The sequence below is a fragment of the Leucoraja erinacea genome, chromosome 19 (genome assembly GCF_028641065.1).
Source record: "Leucoraja erinacea ecotype New England chromosome 19, Leri_hhj_1, whole genome shotgun sequence".
Taxonomy (NCBI): domain Eukaryota; kingdom Metazoa; phylum Chordata; class Chondrichthyes; order Rajiformes; family Rajidae; genus Leucoraja; species Leucoraja erinaceus.
Genome location: NC_073395.1, coordinates 968,698 through 987,782, shown reverse-complemented (window position 1 = coordinate 987,782; position 19,085 = coordinate 968,698). Strand labels below are relative to the sequence as shown.

General features: G+C 44.3%; 1 protein-coding gene across 4 annotated transcripts in view; it reads left to right on the top strand.

Moving 5' to 3' along the window:
- si:dkey-97m3.1 (fatty acyl-CoA reductase 1) overlaps positions 1-19,085 on the top strand; it is a 108,902-nt gene that overhangs the window by 30,543 nt on the left and 59,274 nt on the right. For all 4 annotated transcript variants that reach the window (XM_055650019.1, XM_055650018.1, XM_055650021.1 and 1 more), the window contains exon 2: positions 11,615-11,838. In XM_055650019.1, coding sequence (XP_055505994.1) covers positions 11,650-11,838 — 189 coding nt within the window. In that variant the 5' untranslated portion in view covers positions 11,615-11,649. The remainder of the gene's footprint in view (positions 1-11,614; positions 11,839-19,085) is intronic.

Here is a 19,085-nt window from a genome sequence, read left to right as displayed (position 1 = left end):
GAACTACGATGCTGAGAGATAGATTGTTAGTGAGGTGTCTTGGTAGTCGGACTTGGTTTGGATGGCTCTCAAAAAGCCGAAATGTGAAAGGGGGTGAGGAGGAAATATGATTCAGGATATTCCACTTACCAGCTTCTGAAATCTAATAATTAATTCTAAAGGTGTATTCTAGGCTATTCAAAACCGACATGATGTTCTCCATCTTGTCAGTGAATTTCACTTCCACGATCTGATGAAAGGTTGTGAACCTTTCAGAAACTTTATTTCTGTTTCACAGAGGCTGCCTGACATGCTGAGTATTGCTACCATTTCCTGATTTTGTTCTCTCTTCCATATTGCTAGATTCCCACTCTCCTAAATCTGGCAAATTTAAAATTTAATAATGCTGTATTTGTATCTATAAAACCTGTACTTTACTACATTAATTAATCAATTATTAAAGTAGTCACAGTCATCAAACTGGGTGTCACCATCAGCGATGGCAGCCTCGCCAACAGTCTGTCTGTCTTTTTTGTTGTTTTTAGTGTGATAAAAGTATAGAAACATAGAAAATAGGTACAGGAGGAGGCCATTCGGCCCTTCGAGCCAGCACCGCCATTCATTGTGATCATGGCTGATCGTCCCTATTCAATAACCAGTGCCTGCCTTCTCCCCATATCCCTTGACTCCACTAGCCCCTAGAGCTCTATCTAACTCTCTCCTAGCACTCTGGTGCCAGGAGAACAGCCTCCTCTTGAACATCAAAAAAACGAAGGAGCTGATCATGGACTTTAGGAGGGCACATCATCCGAGGACGTACACTCCATTGAGTATAAATGGGGATCCTGTGGATAGGGTGAACTGTTTTAAATATCTGGGAGTCCACATCTCTGAGGATATGACATGGTCATCACACGCCTCAGCACTGGTGAGTAAGGCAAGGCAGCGCCTTTACCACCTCAGGCAATTGCGGAAATTCAGAGTGTCTCTGAGGATCCTCCAGTGCTTCTACGCAGCAGCGGTGGAAAGCATCTTGTCCGGGAACATTACAATCTGGTTCGGGAATTGCTCTGCCAAGGACAAGAAGGCTCTGCAGAGAGTAGTGCGTTCAGCCGAACGCACTATGGGAACTTCACTCACCCCCCTGCAGGAACTATACAACAAGAGGTGCAACTCCAGAGCAAACAAAATCATGAGAGACCTCTTCCACCCCTGCAACAGACTGTTCCAGCCGCTGCGGTCAGGCAAACGCCTCCGTTGCCATGCAGTGAGAACGGAGAGGTTGAGAAGGAGTTTCTTCCCAGAGGCAATTCGGACTGTAAACGCCTTTCTCACCAGGGACTAACTGTACAGAACGTTTTTCCTTCTATTATTTATTACGTAAAATAATATGTGTGATTGTGTTTAGAATTTGTTTGGTTGTTTTGTTGTTCCGCGAGCATTGCCACTTTCATTTCACTGCACATCTCGTATGTGTATGTGACAAATAAACTTGACTTGACTTGACTTGACTTAAATCCATCCAGTGATTTGGCCTCCACTGCCCTCTGTGGCAGGGAATTCCATAAATTCACAACTGGGTGAAAAGGGGTTTTCTCACCTCAGTCTGAAATGACCTCCCCTTTATTCTAAGACTGGCCCCTGGTTCTGGACTCGCCCAACATTGGGAACATTTTTCCTGCATCTAGCTTGTCCAGTCCTTTTATAATTTTATATGTTTCTATAAGAATCCCCCCTCATCCTTCTAAACTCCAGTGAATACAAGCCTAGTCTTTTCAATCTTTCCTCATATGACAGTCCCGCCATCCCAGGGATCAATCTCGTGAACCTACGCTGCACTGCCTCAATCACAAGGATGTCCTTCCTCAAATTAGGAGACCAAAACTGTACACAATCCTCCAGATGTGGTCTCACCAGAGCCCTATACAACTGCAGAAGAACCTCTTTACTCCTAATCCTCTTGTTATGAAGAGTATGTGTTAATGTTCTCTCATTTGCTTTGGAGGGAGGAGGGGGAAACTTAAAAAAAAATCTATTACCTTGCCTATGTGATTGTTTTCTGGATTGTATCTCCGGTCGCTCTGCGGCCCAGAAAGTGCTCTTTTTGTGCTCAAGGTTCCAGCATTAGCATCTTGTGCCCGCAAATATTATGTTCTGTCAGGGTGAGCTGTGACCGTATTCTTAATTTTAAATGGCTCCCAGTCTAAATTTGTTACTTGTAAATGTTGCGTAAGGGAGAGGCCAATTGCTACACAATAGTTGTTGCAACCTTTTCCTTCCAGTTAACCAGCGAGTAAATGGTGCACTTCAAATTTACAGTAACTGGAAGAAATACAAGTGACTAAAATTACTTATGATGGGAAGCAGTTTAGTTTTGTTTAGTTTAGAGATTCAGCCCGGAAACAGGCCCTTCGGCCCACCGGGTCCATGCTGACCAGCGATCCCCGCATATTACCACTATCCTGCACCCACTAGGGACAATTTTTACATTTACCAAGCCAATTAACCTACATACCTGTACGTTTTTGGAGTGTGGGAGGAAATCAAAGATCTCGGTGAAAACCCACGCAGGTCATGGGGAGAATGTATAAACTAGGTACAGACAGCACCCCGCGGTCTAGATCGAACCCGGGTCTGCGGTGCTGCATTCGCTGTAAGGCAGCAACTCTACTGCTGCGTCACCGTGCATGAAGTACTTGTGTGTGTTTCTTTTCTTCTGCAGGCATGTTCATTTTACAATTATACGGCCTTTTTGGTAGGTGCTTTTCATGGTCTGTTAGTTGAAGATCCTTTGCAGTCAGCATCTGATATGCTTAAGTACATTTCACTTTGGCTTAATGGCAAAATAGCATTTTAAAAGATGAAGATTAGAATGGTAATGCTCATTCAGACTTATCCAGTCATTAATGAATTGTTTTATTGGAATGTGAATTAGGCCTTAAAAGTGGAACAGAAGGTGTGCCTTCCATTCTGTCAAAGTCCACCTCTGACGGTGAAAGATTCACTTCAGTATTACACTGAAATGCCAAGTTGGTTCAAGTGCTAATGTCTTGGAAATGCTATTTTGGAACCACAATCTGGTGATGTGAAAGCAAGAGTACTACTACTGAATAGGCTGAAGAAGGGTCTTGACCCGAAACGTCACCCATTCCTTCTCTCCAGAGATGCTGCCTGTCCCGCTGAGTTACTCCAGCTTTTGGTGTCTGTCTTTAGTGCTGCGCCAAGGTTAAATTGATATTCTCAGGTTTTTCTTCCTCAAGATTTCATATGATCCATGAATTTCACGCATGGAAGATGGTTCTTTTGTCCATTTTAACTGTGATGCCCCTTCACTTGGTTTCCATTGTCCCACTGAAGGCAACAAAACATCACCATCTACAGTGATGCTACCTGACTCACTGGGTTTCTCCAGCACTCTGTGTGTTCTTACTTATTGACTTATCTATTAAATCTAAATTGATTCAGCTTCTGCATATTGTTTTTCCAACCCCACTGATTTAACATTTTCATCCCCCCCCCCCCCCCCCCCCCCCCCCCCCCCCCCTAAACTTTGTACATCCCCGATCCTGATTTTTCCACTTGCCACATTAGTTTCATGTATCTTAGTTTGGTTTAGAGATACAGGCCCTTCGGCCCACTGGGTCCGCGCAGACCAGCAATCCCCGCATATTATATCCTACACACACTAGGGACAATTTTTACATTTACCTACATTCCTTTACGTCTTTGGAGTGTGGGAGGAAACCAAAGATCGCAGAGAAAACCCACACATGTCATGGGGAGAATCTACAAACTCCGTGCAGACTGCACCCGTAGTCGGGTTTGAACCCGGGTCTCCAGTGCTGCAAGGGCTGTAAGGCAGCAACTCTTCCGCTGCAACACCGTGCTGCCCTGTTATATCTTGTTGTGTTTTATGACTGTTGGCAGACAGATTTTCCTCCTGGGATAAATAAAGTTCTACCATATTGTATCGTAACATACTGTGGTTTAACAACCTGAAAAACAAGACGTGCCTTTTCTGTTTTATGCTAACCTCATATCCATGCTGTATATTTTCTTTTAACACCTTGCTAAATATTTTTTTGCTACCAAACATATTTCTCCAAATCTGGGTGTAAGAACAACAGCATCTCCTTTATCAATACATTTCATGATCATCTCAGAATTCTCTTAATCTTATTGCCTTTTACTCAGAGCTGAGTTTGCTACATTTTAATTAACTCGTTCAAAAGTAAAATACTGAAAATCTGAGACTGATGGAGATGCTGAGTGGGTCATGTAAATAGATGCATTTAAATAGTTTTATTTATTGCTCATATTCTATGTCACTCTTCCAGGGAGATGCTTACTGTATTTCGTTGTCTCTGTACTGTACACTGACAATGACAATTAAAGTTGAATCTGAATCTGTATCGGTCAGTTGCCTTCAGTAGAGAGAGGAACAGAACCTTTCAAAAGTTAATTACCTTGCATCATACTAAATTAAACTTAATGTTAAGTATTACTGTGTAACATAGAACATAGAAACATAGAAATTAGGTGCAGGAGTAGGCCATTCGGCCCTTCGAGCCTGCACAGCCATTCAATATGATCATGGCTGATCATCCAACTCAGTATCCCGTACCTGCCTTCTCTCCATACCCCCTGATCCCCTTAGCCACAAGGGCCACATCTAACTCCCTCTTAAATATAGCCAATGAACTGGCCTCAACTACCCTCTGTGGCAGAGAGTTCCAGAGATTCACCACTCTCTGTGTGAAAAAAGTTCTTCTCATCTCGGTTTTAAAGGATTTCCCCCTTATCCTTAAGCTGTGACCCCTGTGTACAAACTTATCCAATGCTTATGTTAGATTGTGTGTTTGATTATTAATCATTTTAGCCTGACTGAACAGGCAAAACCTCTGTAATTAAGGATATCTGCAAATTATGCCAAAATTATTTTTTTGTATTTTCTGAGATTTTGCTTACCGTTCAGGAATGTAGTGGACTGGGCTTCCTGCATTTGACATTGATTTTAATAATTCTCTGGCACAATTCCGTAGAGTCATAGAGTGATACAGCGTGGAAACGGGCCCTTCAGCCCAACTTGCCCACACCGGCCAACATGTCCCAGCTACACTAGACCCACCTGCCCATTAATCCCACATCCCTCCAAACCAGTCCTATTCATGTACCTGTCTAACTGTTTCTTAAATGTTGGGAGAGTCCCTGCCTCAACTACCTCCTCTGGCAGCTTTCAAAGTAACAATTCCCAGCCTCAGAAGATTTATTTTAATTGGTTTTGATACTTAAACATTAATGTTTCAATTTTGGAGAACTGTACTAAAACATTCCTTATGTTGTCACCTAGACATGCATCACCTGTATTTGATGTTTTTGATTTTTTTAATTGCATGGTGTAATTCTGGTTTTCAATAGGCTTCAATAAATTTTTAAAAAATAGGCACCAAATTGAAACGAGGTCAAAAAGCTAACACGGTAATGATACCATTTCCCCCAAAGATCTAAAATGGCTAACAGTTTGAAAGTTCAGTTTAGTTTATTGTCATGTGTACTGAGGTACAGTGGAAAGCCTTTCAGGTTAATGTTCACCAGTGATAGGAGCAGAATTAGACCATTCAGCTCAAGTCGACTCCACCATTCAATCATGGCTGACCAATTTTTCCCTTTCAACCCCATTCTCCTGCTTTCTCCCCATGACGCCTGATACCCGTACTAATCAAGAATCTATCTATCTCTGCCGTAAAAATATTAATTTTTGCCAAAGACAGGTTGCGATTCATGTTAGGAAGCCCAAAATCCTGGGTGTCTGGCAGTATTGACCAGTGGTTCTCAATCCCCTCCTCCCACACTAATACATTCCACTTCCTATCTTTATATTGAGCTAAAATGAGCATGCTAACAGGCACAGATAGTTGAGTTTTAAATGTTCTGTACTTAATGGGCTTTAACCCTGACACGGGAGCCTAGTGTCCAGGAGTATTATTGGATTGAAAACTTATGTTCAATTTTTATATCACCGAAATTTAAGTTGTGCTAATTTGAATTTGTTGACAATGTCATCTTAACAATTGCGTGTGATCTAAATGTATCAATCCAGCCTTGTTTCACTGAAGATCGTTTTACACGGGTCACTGAATGATTGAAGGAACACATCTTTACACATTTGTCATCAGTTAATAGCTTAAAACATGCTATATTGTGATGTCACGCCTTGTACCCTGCTTCTGAGATCCAGTCCATAGAAGTTGTTGGAAGAAATGGTACAGCTACATGGTGCATTTCACACAAACAACTGGGGTTAAAGCTCTAGGAAACTAGCAGCCTGTACATCAAGGGGGGAGTATACCAGCCTGTTAATGGTGCTGCTACGTATGAGTATTGGGTGGTGAGACACATGTACCATTGAAGGAATGTGGGTTTATTTCGAGCTGTAACTTCTTCCTATCGTGTCCACACATAGAATTAGAAGTTGTTCAGCCATAGCTGAAAATCTGCATACAATGGTGTCTGTGTTGTGCTTCTTGTGCGTGGTGGTGGAAAGATTGGGGGAAACGGCCACGATGTGAATGCTCTTTCCTTGACCTCAGAGCTGTAGCTGATGCCTATGAGACTAATCTGTGGCAGGCCCAATTCGCAACACAAAATTATTGTGGTAACTTTACTGAAGTAAAATGAAATTCTCACCACCGTCCATACTCCCGTCTGTAGTCATTATCTATTTCCTAATTTGATGTGATGTGGTGGAAAGGAAAAGGTCTGTTCTCTTCAGATTTTCCCATTCCTACCTGACCCCATTGAAATTTGTATTATCTGAAATTATCTTTTGAAACATACGAAAGTCACCTCCTTCCTCCTCAGCCTGAAATTGCAATAAATTTACTTCTGCTGAGAATGAACAGTGAGGCCTTGAGTCACTGAAAACACACCAGCAGTGGGTGGGGTGGGAGGATTTAAGTTGATTTCTTTTTGTCAGAAATTTCTGACCTGCTTCCACCAAGGGACACTTGTGGAAGCTTTGAAATGAGTATGGTATAGTTGAAAAAAAATCAATTCATTTTCTATTTATAATACACCAAAGTGACTGCATTATTGTACAAGTGGATCTAAGGACTTGCACCTAAGAACCAACACTGCAAGCTTTCCACTGATGCTAATAAACAAATGGCTAGGATCTCACATTAGCTGCTCATTAGTCTTGCCAATGGGACTGCCAACTGAAGTACAACTGTTCAAAAATGTTAGGCATTGTCCAGGACAATGCGTATTGATGAAGCCAATAATGTCAGTGTTAGACAGACATGATCACAGTACAGCCTTAAACTGGTTATAATAATATAGTGTTCCATGCTTAAGAACAGGTTTCTTCTCAAAGTGTGTAGGAAGGAACTGCAGATGCTGGTTTAAACCGAAGAAGACACAAAAAGCTGGAGTAACTTAGCGGGACAGGCAGCCGGTTACTAAACACTTTAATTCTCCTTCCAACGCAGGGGGCAAAATAATGATTGAACATGCGTTTTATATTTCTGAGAATATAGTAGAAAATGAGATGTCAAATGCAAGCAAAAAGCTGATGATAGCAACTACTATTTTTAACTTCTACAACTTCTGAAGTTGTACAGGGCCCTAGTGAGACCACACCTGGAGTATTGTATGCAGTTTTGGACTCCAAATTTGAGGAAGGACATTCTTGCTATTGAGGAAGTGCAGCGTAGGTTCACAAGGTTAATTCCCGGGATGGTGGGATTGTCATATGCTGAGAGAACGGAGCGGCTGGGCCTGTACACTCTGGAATTTAGGGGGATGAGAGGCTATCTTATTGAAACATATGATTATTAAGGGTTTGGACACGCTACAGGCAGGAGCCATTTTCCGATGTTGGGGGAGACCAGAACCAGGGGCCACAGTTTAAGAATAAGGGGTAAGCCATTTAGATTCAGATTCAATTTTAATTTTAATTGTCATTGTCAGTGTACAGTACAGAGACAACGAAATGCATTTAGCATCTCCCTTGAAGAGCGACATAGCAAACGATTTGAATAAAAAAAAATAATAAGTGTCCGGGGGGGGGGGTGATTGGCAGTCACTGAGGTACGTTGTTGAGTAGTGTGACAGCCGCCGGAAAGAAGCTGTTCCTCGACCTGCTGGTTCGGCAACGGAGAGACCTGTAGCGCCTCCCGGATGGTAGGAGGGTAAACAGTCCATGGTTGGGGTGAGAGCAGTCCTTGGCGATGCTGAGCGCCCTCCGCAGACAGCACTTGCTTTGGACAGTCTCAATGGAGGGGAGCGTGGAACCGGTGATGCGTTGGGCAATTTTCACCACCCTCTGCAGTGCCTTCCGGTCGGAGACAGAGCAGTTGCCATACCATACTGTGATGCAGTTGGTAAGGATGCTCTCGATGGTGCAGCGGTAGAAGTTCACCAGGATCTGAGGAGACAGATGGACCTTCTTCAGTCTCCTCAGGAAGAAGAGACGCTGATGAGCCTTCTTGATCAGAGTAGAGGTATTGTGGGTCCAAGAGAGGTCATCGGAGATGTTGACTCCCAGGAACCTGAAGCTAGAAACACTTTCCACCTCCGTCCCGTTAATGTGGATGGGGGTGTGCGTGCCGCCTCTGGACTTCCTGAAGTCTACAATGAGCTCCTTGGTCTTCTTGGAGTTAAGCGCCAGGTTGTTGTCAGCGCATCATGCTGCTAAGTGCTGGACCTCCTCCCTGTAGGCCAGCTCATCGTTGTTGCTGATGAGGCCAATCACCGTTGTATCATCTGCATACTTGATGATGGTGTTAGTACCATGTACAGGTGTGCAGTCATAGGTGAAGAGGGAGTAGAGGAGGGGGCTCAGCACACAGCCCTGAGGAACGCCGGTGTTCAGGGTGAGGGTTGAAGAGGTGTGCTTGTCTAACCTCACAGACTGGGGTCTGTTGGTTAGAAAGCCCAGTATCCAGTTGCAGAGGGAGGGGACTTTTAGAACAGAGATGAGGAAACACTTTTTCATCCAGAGAGTTGTGAGTCTGTGGGATTCTCTGCCGGTTCTCTGGATACTTTCAAGAGAGGGCTCATAAAAATAGCGGAACCGGGGGATATGGGGAGAAGGCAGGAACAGGGTACTGATTGTGGATGATCAGCCATGATCACATTGAATGACGGTGCTGGCTCGAAGGGCCGAATGTCCTACCCCTGCACCTATTGTTTTTTGTCTAAATGCAAACCCCAGTTTAGTGATCACCGCTAGCATCTGTTATCAGCAGTATAAATTCTGTGTCTTTGAAATGCTGATTGGTTGAAAGATAGAGCATGGAAACAAGCACTACGGCCCACTGAGTCCATGCCCACCATTGATCATCCTAGTTCTAAGCTATCCCACATTCGCATCCACTCCCTACACACTGGGGGCAATTTACAGAGGCTAGTTAACCTACAAACCCGCACGTCTTTGGGATGTGGGAAGAAACCGGACCACCTGGAGGAAACCCATCCGGTCACAGGGAGAATGTGCAAACTCCACACAGACAGCACCCGAGGTCAGGATTGAACTAGGTTTCTGCCACTGTGAGGTAGCGGGTAGAGCTGCGCCACTGTGTTGCCCCTGATCTACTGTATTTTATCAAAACAGCCCAATAAAACAGTTTAACCTTGACAGCTGAAATTTTATTTAGTGACAGTACAGTAAACCATAAACTGATTTTGAAATATTGCCTTAATGAATGATTGATTTTTAAAGATTAAAGTTTGCCAACTGAGCTCCAGCTGGTTATTACTGCAGCATATCCAGCAAATATTGATCTGTACTTCCAGAATGCTTCCTTGCGTCACGGCTGTTGTGTGGAGGTAAGAAGTTGAGGCCATGTGGTTTGTTCCTTGTGCAGAATTTTGTTGTGTGTTTCTTTAGATGTAAACATCAAGGAAGTTGAGTGTGCAATATCACAGTCATATCAGAACACCGGAGCATACCTGCAATCAGTGGAGGAAAGAAAATTAAAGAATATTAAATTAATAGGTTGACCAGACCAACTCGGTGTCATAGTAATATGGAAATTATCTAAGCATGTAATTGGGCTGAGCATATAGAGAGTAGGTGGGTAAGTGATACACTAATAAGCAGCAAAAAAAATCATTTAAAAGGGGTCATTCAATTCCTGCTGCCTTCGTGACTGTTTTATGATTTTTATGCTTGCCCATTGCAGTGTTTTGTCTCTATTGGCATGGTATTGGTTTATTGTTGTGTGTTCCAAGGTACAGCGAAAAGCTTTTGTTTACATGCTATCCAATTAAATCAGATTATACTATACACGAATACAATCCAACCGTACACAAGTACGACAGGTAGAGCAAAGAGTCAAATACCAGAGTGCAGATTTTACAGGGTTACAGTTCCAGAGAAAGTCTATTGTCTAATTTACAGGAAGACCATTTGATAGCCTGATAACAGAGGGAAAGAAGCTGTTCCTGAGTCTGGTGGTATGTGCTTTCAAGCTTTTCGCAACTTCTGCCTGACGTGAGTCGAGAGAAGAGGGAATGAATGTGAGATCCTGGAGCTCAAAAGAGTCAAGAATGTTTTATTGTCATTTGTAGTGAAACGGAACAATGAAATTTGTACTTGCAGCAGCACAGCGGAGATGTAAACACAGTACTCTGCAAGCACCTTCTTTAGTAATTCTGCTCTATCAACAGTTCTATCAAACTGGATCTCGAGAATTTAGAAGTTAAACTTTGATAATTATGCTTCGTCTGAAAGGCAGTCTGTACCACACTAAACTGTTAGTTGAAATTATGTGTAGGAAGGAACTGCAGGTGCTGGTTTAAACCGAAGATAGACACCAAAAGCTGGAGTAACTCAGCGGGACAGGCAGCATCTCTGGAGAGAAGGAATGGGTGACATTTCTGGTCAAGATCCTTCTTCAGAATGAGTAGGGATAAAGGAAACGAGAGAGAAAGATGATGATGTAGAGAGATAAAGAACATTGAATGAAAGATATGCAAAAAAGTAATGATGATAAAGAAAACAGGCCATTGTTAGTGGTTTGTTGGGTGAAAGTGAGAAGCTGTAACGGGTGGAGGAGGGATAGAGAGAGAGAGGGAATGCCGGGGTTACTTCAAGTTAGAGAAATCTATATTCATACCACTGTGCTGTAAGCTGCCCAAGCAAAATATGAGATGCTGTTCCTCCAATTTGCGTTTAGCCTCACTCTGACAATGGAGTAGAACTAGGACAGAAAGGTCTGTGTGGGAATGGGAAGGAGAATTAAAGTGTTTAGCAACCGGCTGCCTGTCCCGCTGAGTTACTCCAGCATTTTGCGTCTATCTTTGGTTTAAACCAGCATCTGTAGTTCCTTCCTACACATCAAATTATTGCAGTTATCTAATCTCTATCTCATCTCAACAAACGAGTCCACTCCCAGGCAATTAATCATTACTATCCTGGCAATGAAAGTTTGGGTGTATTTTTTTGATAGGTCACATTAACTTGAAAGAAGAACTAACCAAATATTTAAGTGGAAGATCCCCTCAAATTATCACATGCCAGGTGTTAGCATTGCACAAAAAAAATGGGCTAAAGACAAGCGAGTAAAATGGAAATGTTGTTTACATCTACAGTTCATAGACAAATACTATTTGTATTTTTTCAATCTAGGAAGACTGCAAGAGGTGGAAGAAAGGCCATTCATAATGTCATCGATCGCTGCATATTATGCAGGAAAAAACGTGCTCATCACGGGAGCTACGGGGTTCATGGGCAAAGTCCTGGTGGAGAAGCTGCTGCGCTCCTGCCCGAAAGTCAAAGCCATCTACATCCTGGTGAGGCCTAAAGCTGGGCAGTCAATGCAGGAGAGGGTCACCAACATGATGAAGTGCAAGGTATGGTGGTGGAGAAAGGCAACTGGACTCCAGTTTCTGTCTGCTCATATGGTTTCTTGACTATGTGCCATTTTACCTGGACTGCTAGCATGAGTGAACTACTATGTTATGAATAATAGTGTGGTGAGGGGTGCGGATTATCATTATCACTGCAGTATTTGGTGTGTTTACAAAGCTGCTTCTTCCCTGAGTTCCTAATGTGACCAGCATTTTGGCAGCAAAGTGTTAGTGCTGACTTTTTGAAGCATAGTGGCACAGCGATAAGAGTTGCTGCCTTACAGCGCTTGCAGCACCAGAGTCCCGGTTTCAATCCTGACCATCGGTGCTGTCTGTACGGAGTTTGTACGTTCTCCCCGTGACCATATGGGTTTTCTCTGAGATCTTCAGTTTCCTCCCACACTCCAAAGACGTATAGGTTTGTAGGTTAATTGGCTTAGCAAAAGTGTAAATTGTCCCTAGTGTGTAGGATAGTGTTAATGTGCGGGGATTGCTGGTAGGTGTGGACTCGTGGGCCAATGGACCTGTTTCTGCACTGTATCTCTAAACTAAACTAAAAGACTAAGAGTCTGAAAACTCCAAAGGCCAGACAGCACCACTTGACACAAATGGTTAAGTTATGATCATTGTTTCATAATGAAAACTGTGCTTGTTGATCTAGTACTTCAAAAGATGGAGTTGTGCAAAGTGCACACCCTAAGGAGAGCTGGTGAGGAAACCTTCTTGAGGTTTAGTTGACGGTACCAGATTTGCATCTGCCAAGGAAGGACGTCTTTGCATAGTTGCAATATGCAACATTAGAAGGACCTGGCTGGATTCTATGCATTGAACAATAGATAACTATTAAAACCCAGAATGCCTAATTGTTCACAGCAAAGCTTAAAATGAACACTAGATTTGGAATGTTGTTGTAATGACTGTCATGAAGGACAGTCCATTTGGACAACCACAATTTTCAACTGGAATGCCCAATTGAAGTTCGAGAGTGGTGCCATATGAACAAGAGGATAATTAAAAAAAAAAAAAAAGTAAAGTATCGTTATTAAAGTAAAGTATCCTTAATGCACAAACAAAAGTAGGATCCTGGGGGAGTTGATGAGAATGTGGGGAGAATAAAAAACAAATGGGTTTTTTGTAGGATTAGTTTAAATGGATGGTTGATTGTCAGCATGGACTCAGTGGGCCGAAGGGCGGCATGGTGGCGTAGCGGTAGAGTTGCGGCCTTGCAGTGCCAGAGACCCGGGTTCGAACCTGACTACGGGTGCTGTCTGTATGGAGTTTATACATTCTCCCCGTGACCGCGTGGGTTTTATAAGAGATCCTTGCTTTCCTCCCACACTCCAAAGATGTACAGGTTTGTAGGTTAATTGGCTTGGCTAAAGTGTAAATTGTCCCTAATGTGTGTAGGATAGTGTTAATGTGCGGGGGTCGCTGGTCAATGCGGACTCGGTGGGCCAAAATGTTTAGACTCAGCAAGTCGAGCTGCATTCATGGGAGAGAAACTGTTGTTTTACAGCATCTGCAGTTTCCCATTCTGCCAAACATCAGTCTTATTCCATGGAGGCACATGAGATTGCTGGAAGCTGGAGCAAATAACACACCACTAGAGAAACTCATTATTACATTCTTCCATTTATTGCTGAAAAAGGCAGCATTAAGATATCTAGATATCTATTTTTAACAAATTGTATTTAGCAGCAAAGTGCCTCTTAGAATTGTTAGTATGCAATAGTGATTACCAAACACGTGGGATGTTTTGTCCTTGTTGTGTGTTCACTTGCTCACTCACTGTTTGCCCTTTCCTATCTAACTTGGGTGAAATGGCAAGTACAGCATGAAGGTTGAAAAGAGGAGCCAAGTATAACGGGGTTGAGTTTTAAAACGTAATGGCTGTGGGAAGACTTTGGCTGTGAGTTTTCTCTGATCTTGCACAGCTCTTCACTGTATCTTTGGATCTATGCTGAAGCCTCTGTACTCGGATGTAAATAGGGTCTCGTTATCCCTACGTCAACCATGGGACCACATTACGCTTTCGCAGTGGCAGAAAGCAGGAAGCAATTTAGGGACCGAGGAGCTCTGCGGCTTTGTAGCTGAGAAGCATAAATTGGAGAAGGAGGTGGTTTTGATTTCGTGCTAATGAAATTCAATGTGTGTAGGATGGGGAATTTGCAGTTTAGGAGGAAAATAAAGTATAAAGTTCAGAACGGTTATAAAACAAAAAGACTATAACATAAAATAAGTTATTTGTCAGCAAGATTTTGCATGTATCTTTATCAGGAATGTGAGCAATTTTTATGAGTACACAAATACAGGAATGGTATTGGAGGCTCATGGAAAAAAAAAGCACTTTTATATAGCTCAGAGGAATTGTGTGAAGTTTTAAGTGTCCAAAAATATTTACAAGTAACATATTGTGCTAGAACAAAACCTGTCACAATATAATCTTTCCACTATTCACTTCTGGGCAGCTACACATTCAGAACTATTCATAATCAGGATAATCAGTAAACCTTTCAATAATTGTTATTTCTGATCTGGAAATCACCAAGATCCTGATAAAAATTAAGGTTGAACACTGTAGATGTTCCAGTTCTTGCATAGATGAAGGGACAGAACTTTGGTGTTGCATGTAATTAATGCTCTGTACAAAGAAGTTCCTAAATTACACTGGTTTTATAATGCGCCCAACCGATTTTTATACCGTGCGTGTCAGGTTTTCATTCCACTATTTTCCTCTCCAACTTACTCAAGTTTCAACTCTAATATTTGCACATTGCTGAATACAATATCTGTCAGGAACAGCACTTTCAAGTAGCTTAGAAATAGGTGTCCGAGTTGTGTTTATAAGAAATCCAGTCATGCCTTGTCGGTCAACTGGTGTCTTGATTAAATTTGATTGAGGCAGATAAAACTAGGCTCCTTACAATATTCAGATATTTGGTGCTTTCATTGCTATAGGTATGATTTTTTTTTTTTCCTTCCCTGAATGTGGATCATTCTTGCGTTTAGTCACTTTCTCTTCAAGGTTTTATAGAAATATAATGTGATTTTCATAGTTAACATGGCCGTCCGAAGGGGGGGGGGGGGGGGGGGGGGTGGTGCGTTGGTTGCGACCGCACCCCCCCCCCCTTTTTCCCCCCCCTAAGGAAAATTAACAAAAAAAAAAAATCGGGGAAAAAATCAACGTTTCCACTTTGGAAACGGCCATTTGTCTGTTCTCCCGTCGCCGGGCGGGAGTGGCTGAATCTGAAACCAGAGGCTGTAACCACAACACCAGACGCTGCTGCGGTGGGGCCCACTCCCCTCGCCTCCGGGGCCCAAGCCATCATCCGCCTACGCCACGCCGCTGGGCCCACGATGCCCCCGCTGACCCCCACTGGGCCCACGCCACCCCGCTGGGCCCACGCCACCCCCGCCGGGCCCACGCCAACCCCGCTGGGCCCAGGTCACACCGCCAGCCCAACTGGGCTCATGCCACCCTCGCTGGGCCCACGCCACCCCCGCTGGGCCCACGCCACCCCCGCTGTTGCCCACGCCAGCCCGCTGGGCCCACGCCACCCCCGTTGACCCCCCCGCTGAGTCCACGCCACCCCCGTTGACCCCCGCTGGGTCCACGCCACCCCCGCTGGGCCCACGCCACCCCCGCTGGGCCCACGCCACCCCCGCTGGGCCCACGCCACCCCTGCTGAACCCCGCTGGGCCCACACTGACACCCGCTGGGCCCACGCCGCCTTTATCCCCCCCGCCCACTGGGCCCGCACCACCTTCAGCTTCGCCGCCACCCCCCCGCCAAAAAAAAGGGGGGAGGGGAGGGGGGGGGGGGGGGGGGGGGGGAGAGAGAGGGAGGGGTGAGGGAAAGGGGGATTATCTTTAGTGAGATTGCAAAATTAAGGTAGGTTTTAGAGCTATTATATTTTCTCCTCCATATCAAATAATATCAAACAATTGGAACTGCTGCTTCAAAAGAACTATGCTGATCAGCATGCTGAAAAACTTTCCTCGACCAAACTGAGGCAGCGAGTATGCGGGATCTTCTCTCGAGCATGAAGGGGACCTCCTAGAACCTCCTAGGACCACGTGTCGACCATGCTGCGAGTTTGAGTCGAGCGCAAACTCTTCTAATTTCGCAAATTAGGTCCCCGCAGTGGGACAGGCCCTTGTCCATGTTCTCCTGAAATGCTGACTGACCCGCTGAGTTACTCCAGCACTCTTTGAAACGTCACCTTTCCATGTTCTCCACAGATGCTGCCTGGCCCGCTGAGTTACTCCAGCACTTTGTGAAACGTCACCTATCCAATGTTCTCCACAGATGTTGCCTGGCCCGCTGAGTTACTCCAGCACTCTGTGAAACGTCACCTATCCATGTTCTCCACAGATGCTGTTTGACCCGCTGAGTTACTCCAGCACTCTGTGAAAGCACTTTGTGTCTTGTTCTGCTTTGAAAGCCCTGATTGACCACGTATCTGGCATATGTCTATTTGGCAGCAAATTTGCAATCATAATTTTCCCAGCATCCTCCTGTATATTTTTGCTTATTGCTATAAATCTGTTTTCTGTAGTTCTTGAACCATCTGTTCTCCCAGTTTGTCTCAAATCTCTTCTGAACCGTCCTTGTTCCAAAGAGAACCACAGAATCTCCAGTCTAATTGTTAGCCCTGGAACAACTCCAATAAAGCACCAGAATTGGACACAATCCCACAGTTGTGGCTGATGGTTCAACTTAATTACCCTTGTTGGTGCCCTAATGTTCTGTTCATGAAATTTAGAATTATTTTTGTTTTACTCACCACTCTATCATAATAAAACAGCGCTAGAGGAACTCGACGTGTCAGGCAGCATCTGTGGAGGGAATGGACAGATTACATTTCAGGTCTAGGTCCTTCTTCAGACTGATGGGGTAGGACTGAGAAAGCCAGAAAAGAGATGGTGGTGTAAACCTACAAGTGAAAGGTGAATGCGGCTGAGAGACGATCCCCTCCCTCCAGCTTTACAATTCACTCCGCTTTCCTATCTGACACCCTTTTGCCACCTTTTCACCTCCAGCCTTTGTCACTTACTCGAAGGATGACAAAAGTGCTGGAGAAACTCAGCGGGTGCCGCAGCATCTATGGAGCGAAGGAAATAGGCAAAGTTTCGAGCCAAAACCCTTCTTCAGATGGAGGGTGGGGGCGGGCAGAAGAAAGGAAAAAGGAGGAGGAGGAGCCAGAGGGCTGAGGGAGAGCTAGGAAGGGGAGGAGACAGCAAGGGCTAACGGAATTGGGAGAATTCAATGTTTATACCACCAGGGTGAAGACTGCCCAAGCGGAATATGAGGTGCTGCTCCAATTTCCGGTGGTGCTCACTCTGGCCATGGAAGAGGCCCAGGACAGAGAGGTCAGATATGAAATGGGAGGGGGAGTTGAAGTGCTGAGCCACCGGGAGGTCAGGTTGGTTAATGCGGACCGAGTGGAGGTGTTCAGCGAAACGATCGCCAAGCCTACGCTTGGTCTCATCGATGTAGATCAGCTGACATCTAGAGCAGTGGTTGCAATAGATGAGGCTAGAGGAGATGCAGGTGAACCTCTTACACCTGGAACGACTGCTTGGGTCCCTGAATGGAGTCGAGGGGGGAGGTAAAGCGACAAGTAGCATCTCTTGCGGTTGCAGGGGAAAGTGCCCGGGGAGGGATTGGTGCGGGAGAGAAGGGAAGAATTGACAAGGGAGTTACGGAGGGAGCGGTCTTTGCGGAAAGCAGACGGGGGAGATGGGAAGTGGTGGGTCACGTTGTGGCGAGTGGTGGGGTCACGTTGGAGGTGGCGAAACTGACAGAACTATGTGTTGTATGTGCTAGCTAGTGGGGTGAAAGGTGAGGACTAGGGGGATTCTGCCCTTGTTGCGAGTGGGGGGGATGGGGAGAGAGAGCAGTGTTACGGGGTATGGAAGAGACCCTGGTGCGAGCCTCATCTATAGTAGGGGAGGGGAACCCCCGTTCCCTGAAGCGTTCCTTTAAACGCTTTGTCACTTACTCCATCCATCTGCTAATCGCCCCCCTCAGCTGTATCCATCTTTCACTTGCCAAGATGGACACAAAAGGCTGGAGTAACTCAGCGGGACAGGCAGCATCTCTGGAGAAGGAATAGGTGAAGTTTCGGGTTGAGACCCTTCTTCAGCCAGGCTTTGTCTTTCCGACATCTCTATTTTCCAGTTTTCTTCCACCCCCATTCCATCAGTCAGAAGTCCCAAACCACCTCGTCTGATCCTGCCCTCCATAGATGCTGCCAGTTCCTCTGGCAGTTTGTATGTTGCTTAAGATTTCGGCATTTACAGTTTCTTGTGAAACCACTGGCTCATCCTGTTCTATTACTACAGATACTACCTGTTGCAGGAAGGAACTGCAGATGCTGATTTAAACCAAAGATAGATACAAAATGCTGGAGTAACTCAGCGGGACAATGGCATTCCTTCTATCCAGAGATACTGCCTGACCCGCTGAGTTATTCCAACATTTTGTGTCTATTACAGGTACTACCTAGTCCTCAATGGCTCTCTGTACTATCTGGCAAAGAAGGTAGCCTAGTTCATTAATCCAAATTTTGCATTCGTCTTTTTAAAATATATCAGTTAATGTGTTTGCACTTACTGGCTTTGATATTAAAGCCTTAACAAAGCCTTTGTTATCATTTACAAAGTTTGTGGCAAAGTTGGAAAGGAAGTTAGATGTTAGTTGTGACACTTTTGCAGTGTACCATCAGCATGTTTAGTTCACACCAGTAATGAGTGCTTACTGGGTGTGGCCTCTTTTTAACCTTTTGAAATGAGATATAAGGTTGCAGGATCTCAAATTTAATTCAAAATCTGAAGGAAATTTGCTGATTAAGGACTAATGGTTCTGAATAAAACTGATTATACTGAAAGACCAGGTAGAACTGTATTTTTTTTATTACAATGATCTGATTCTGGTTCTTGTCGCCCTGAACATGATATTTATCACACTGTGGATGGCTTGATTGTAATCATGCAGTCTTCTTTGACTGGATAGCACGCAACAAAAGCTTTTCATTCTACCTCGATAAACGCATCAATAATAAACTCAACATAAAAGTCATGCTGATAGAAATCTAAATTGCACAACAATTTTTGGTTGCAGCACCATCTATTTCTCAATAAAACAAAGTGCTGGAGGAACTCAATGGGTCAGGCAGCATCTGTGATCCGTCTTGAGATCGTTTTACCATACAGAAAAAAAGCAACAAGACGCACAACTACATAAA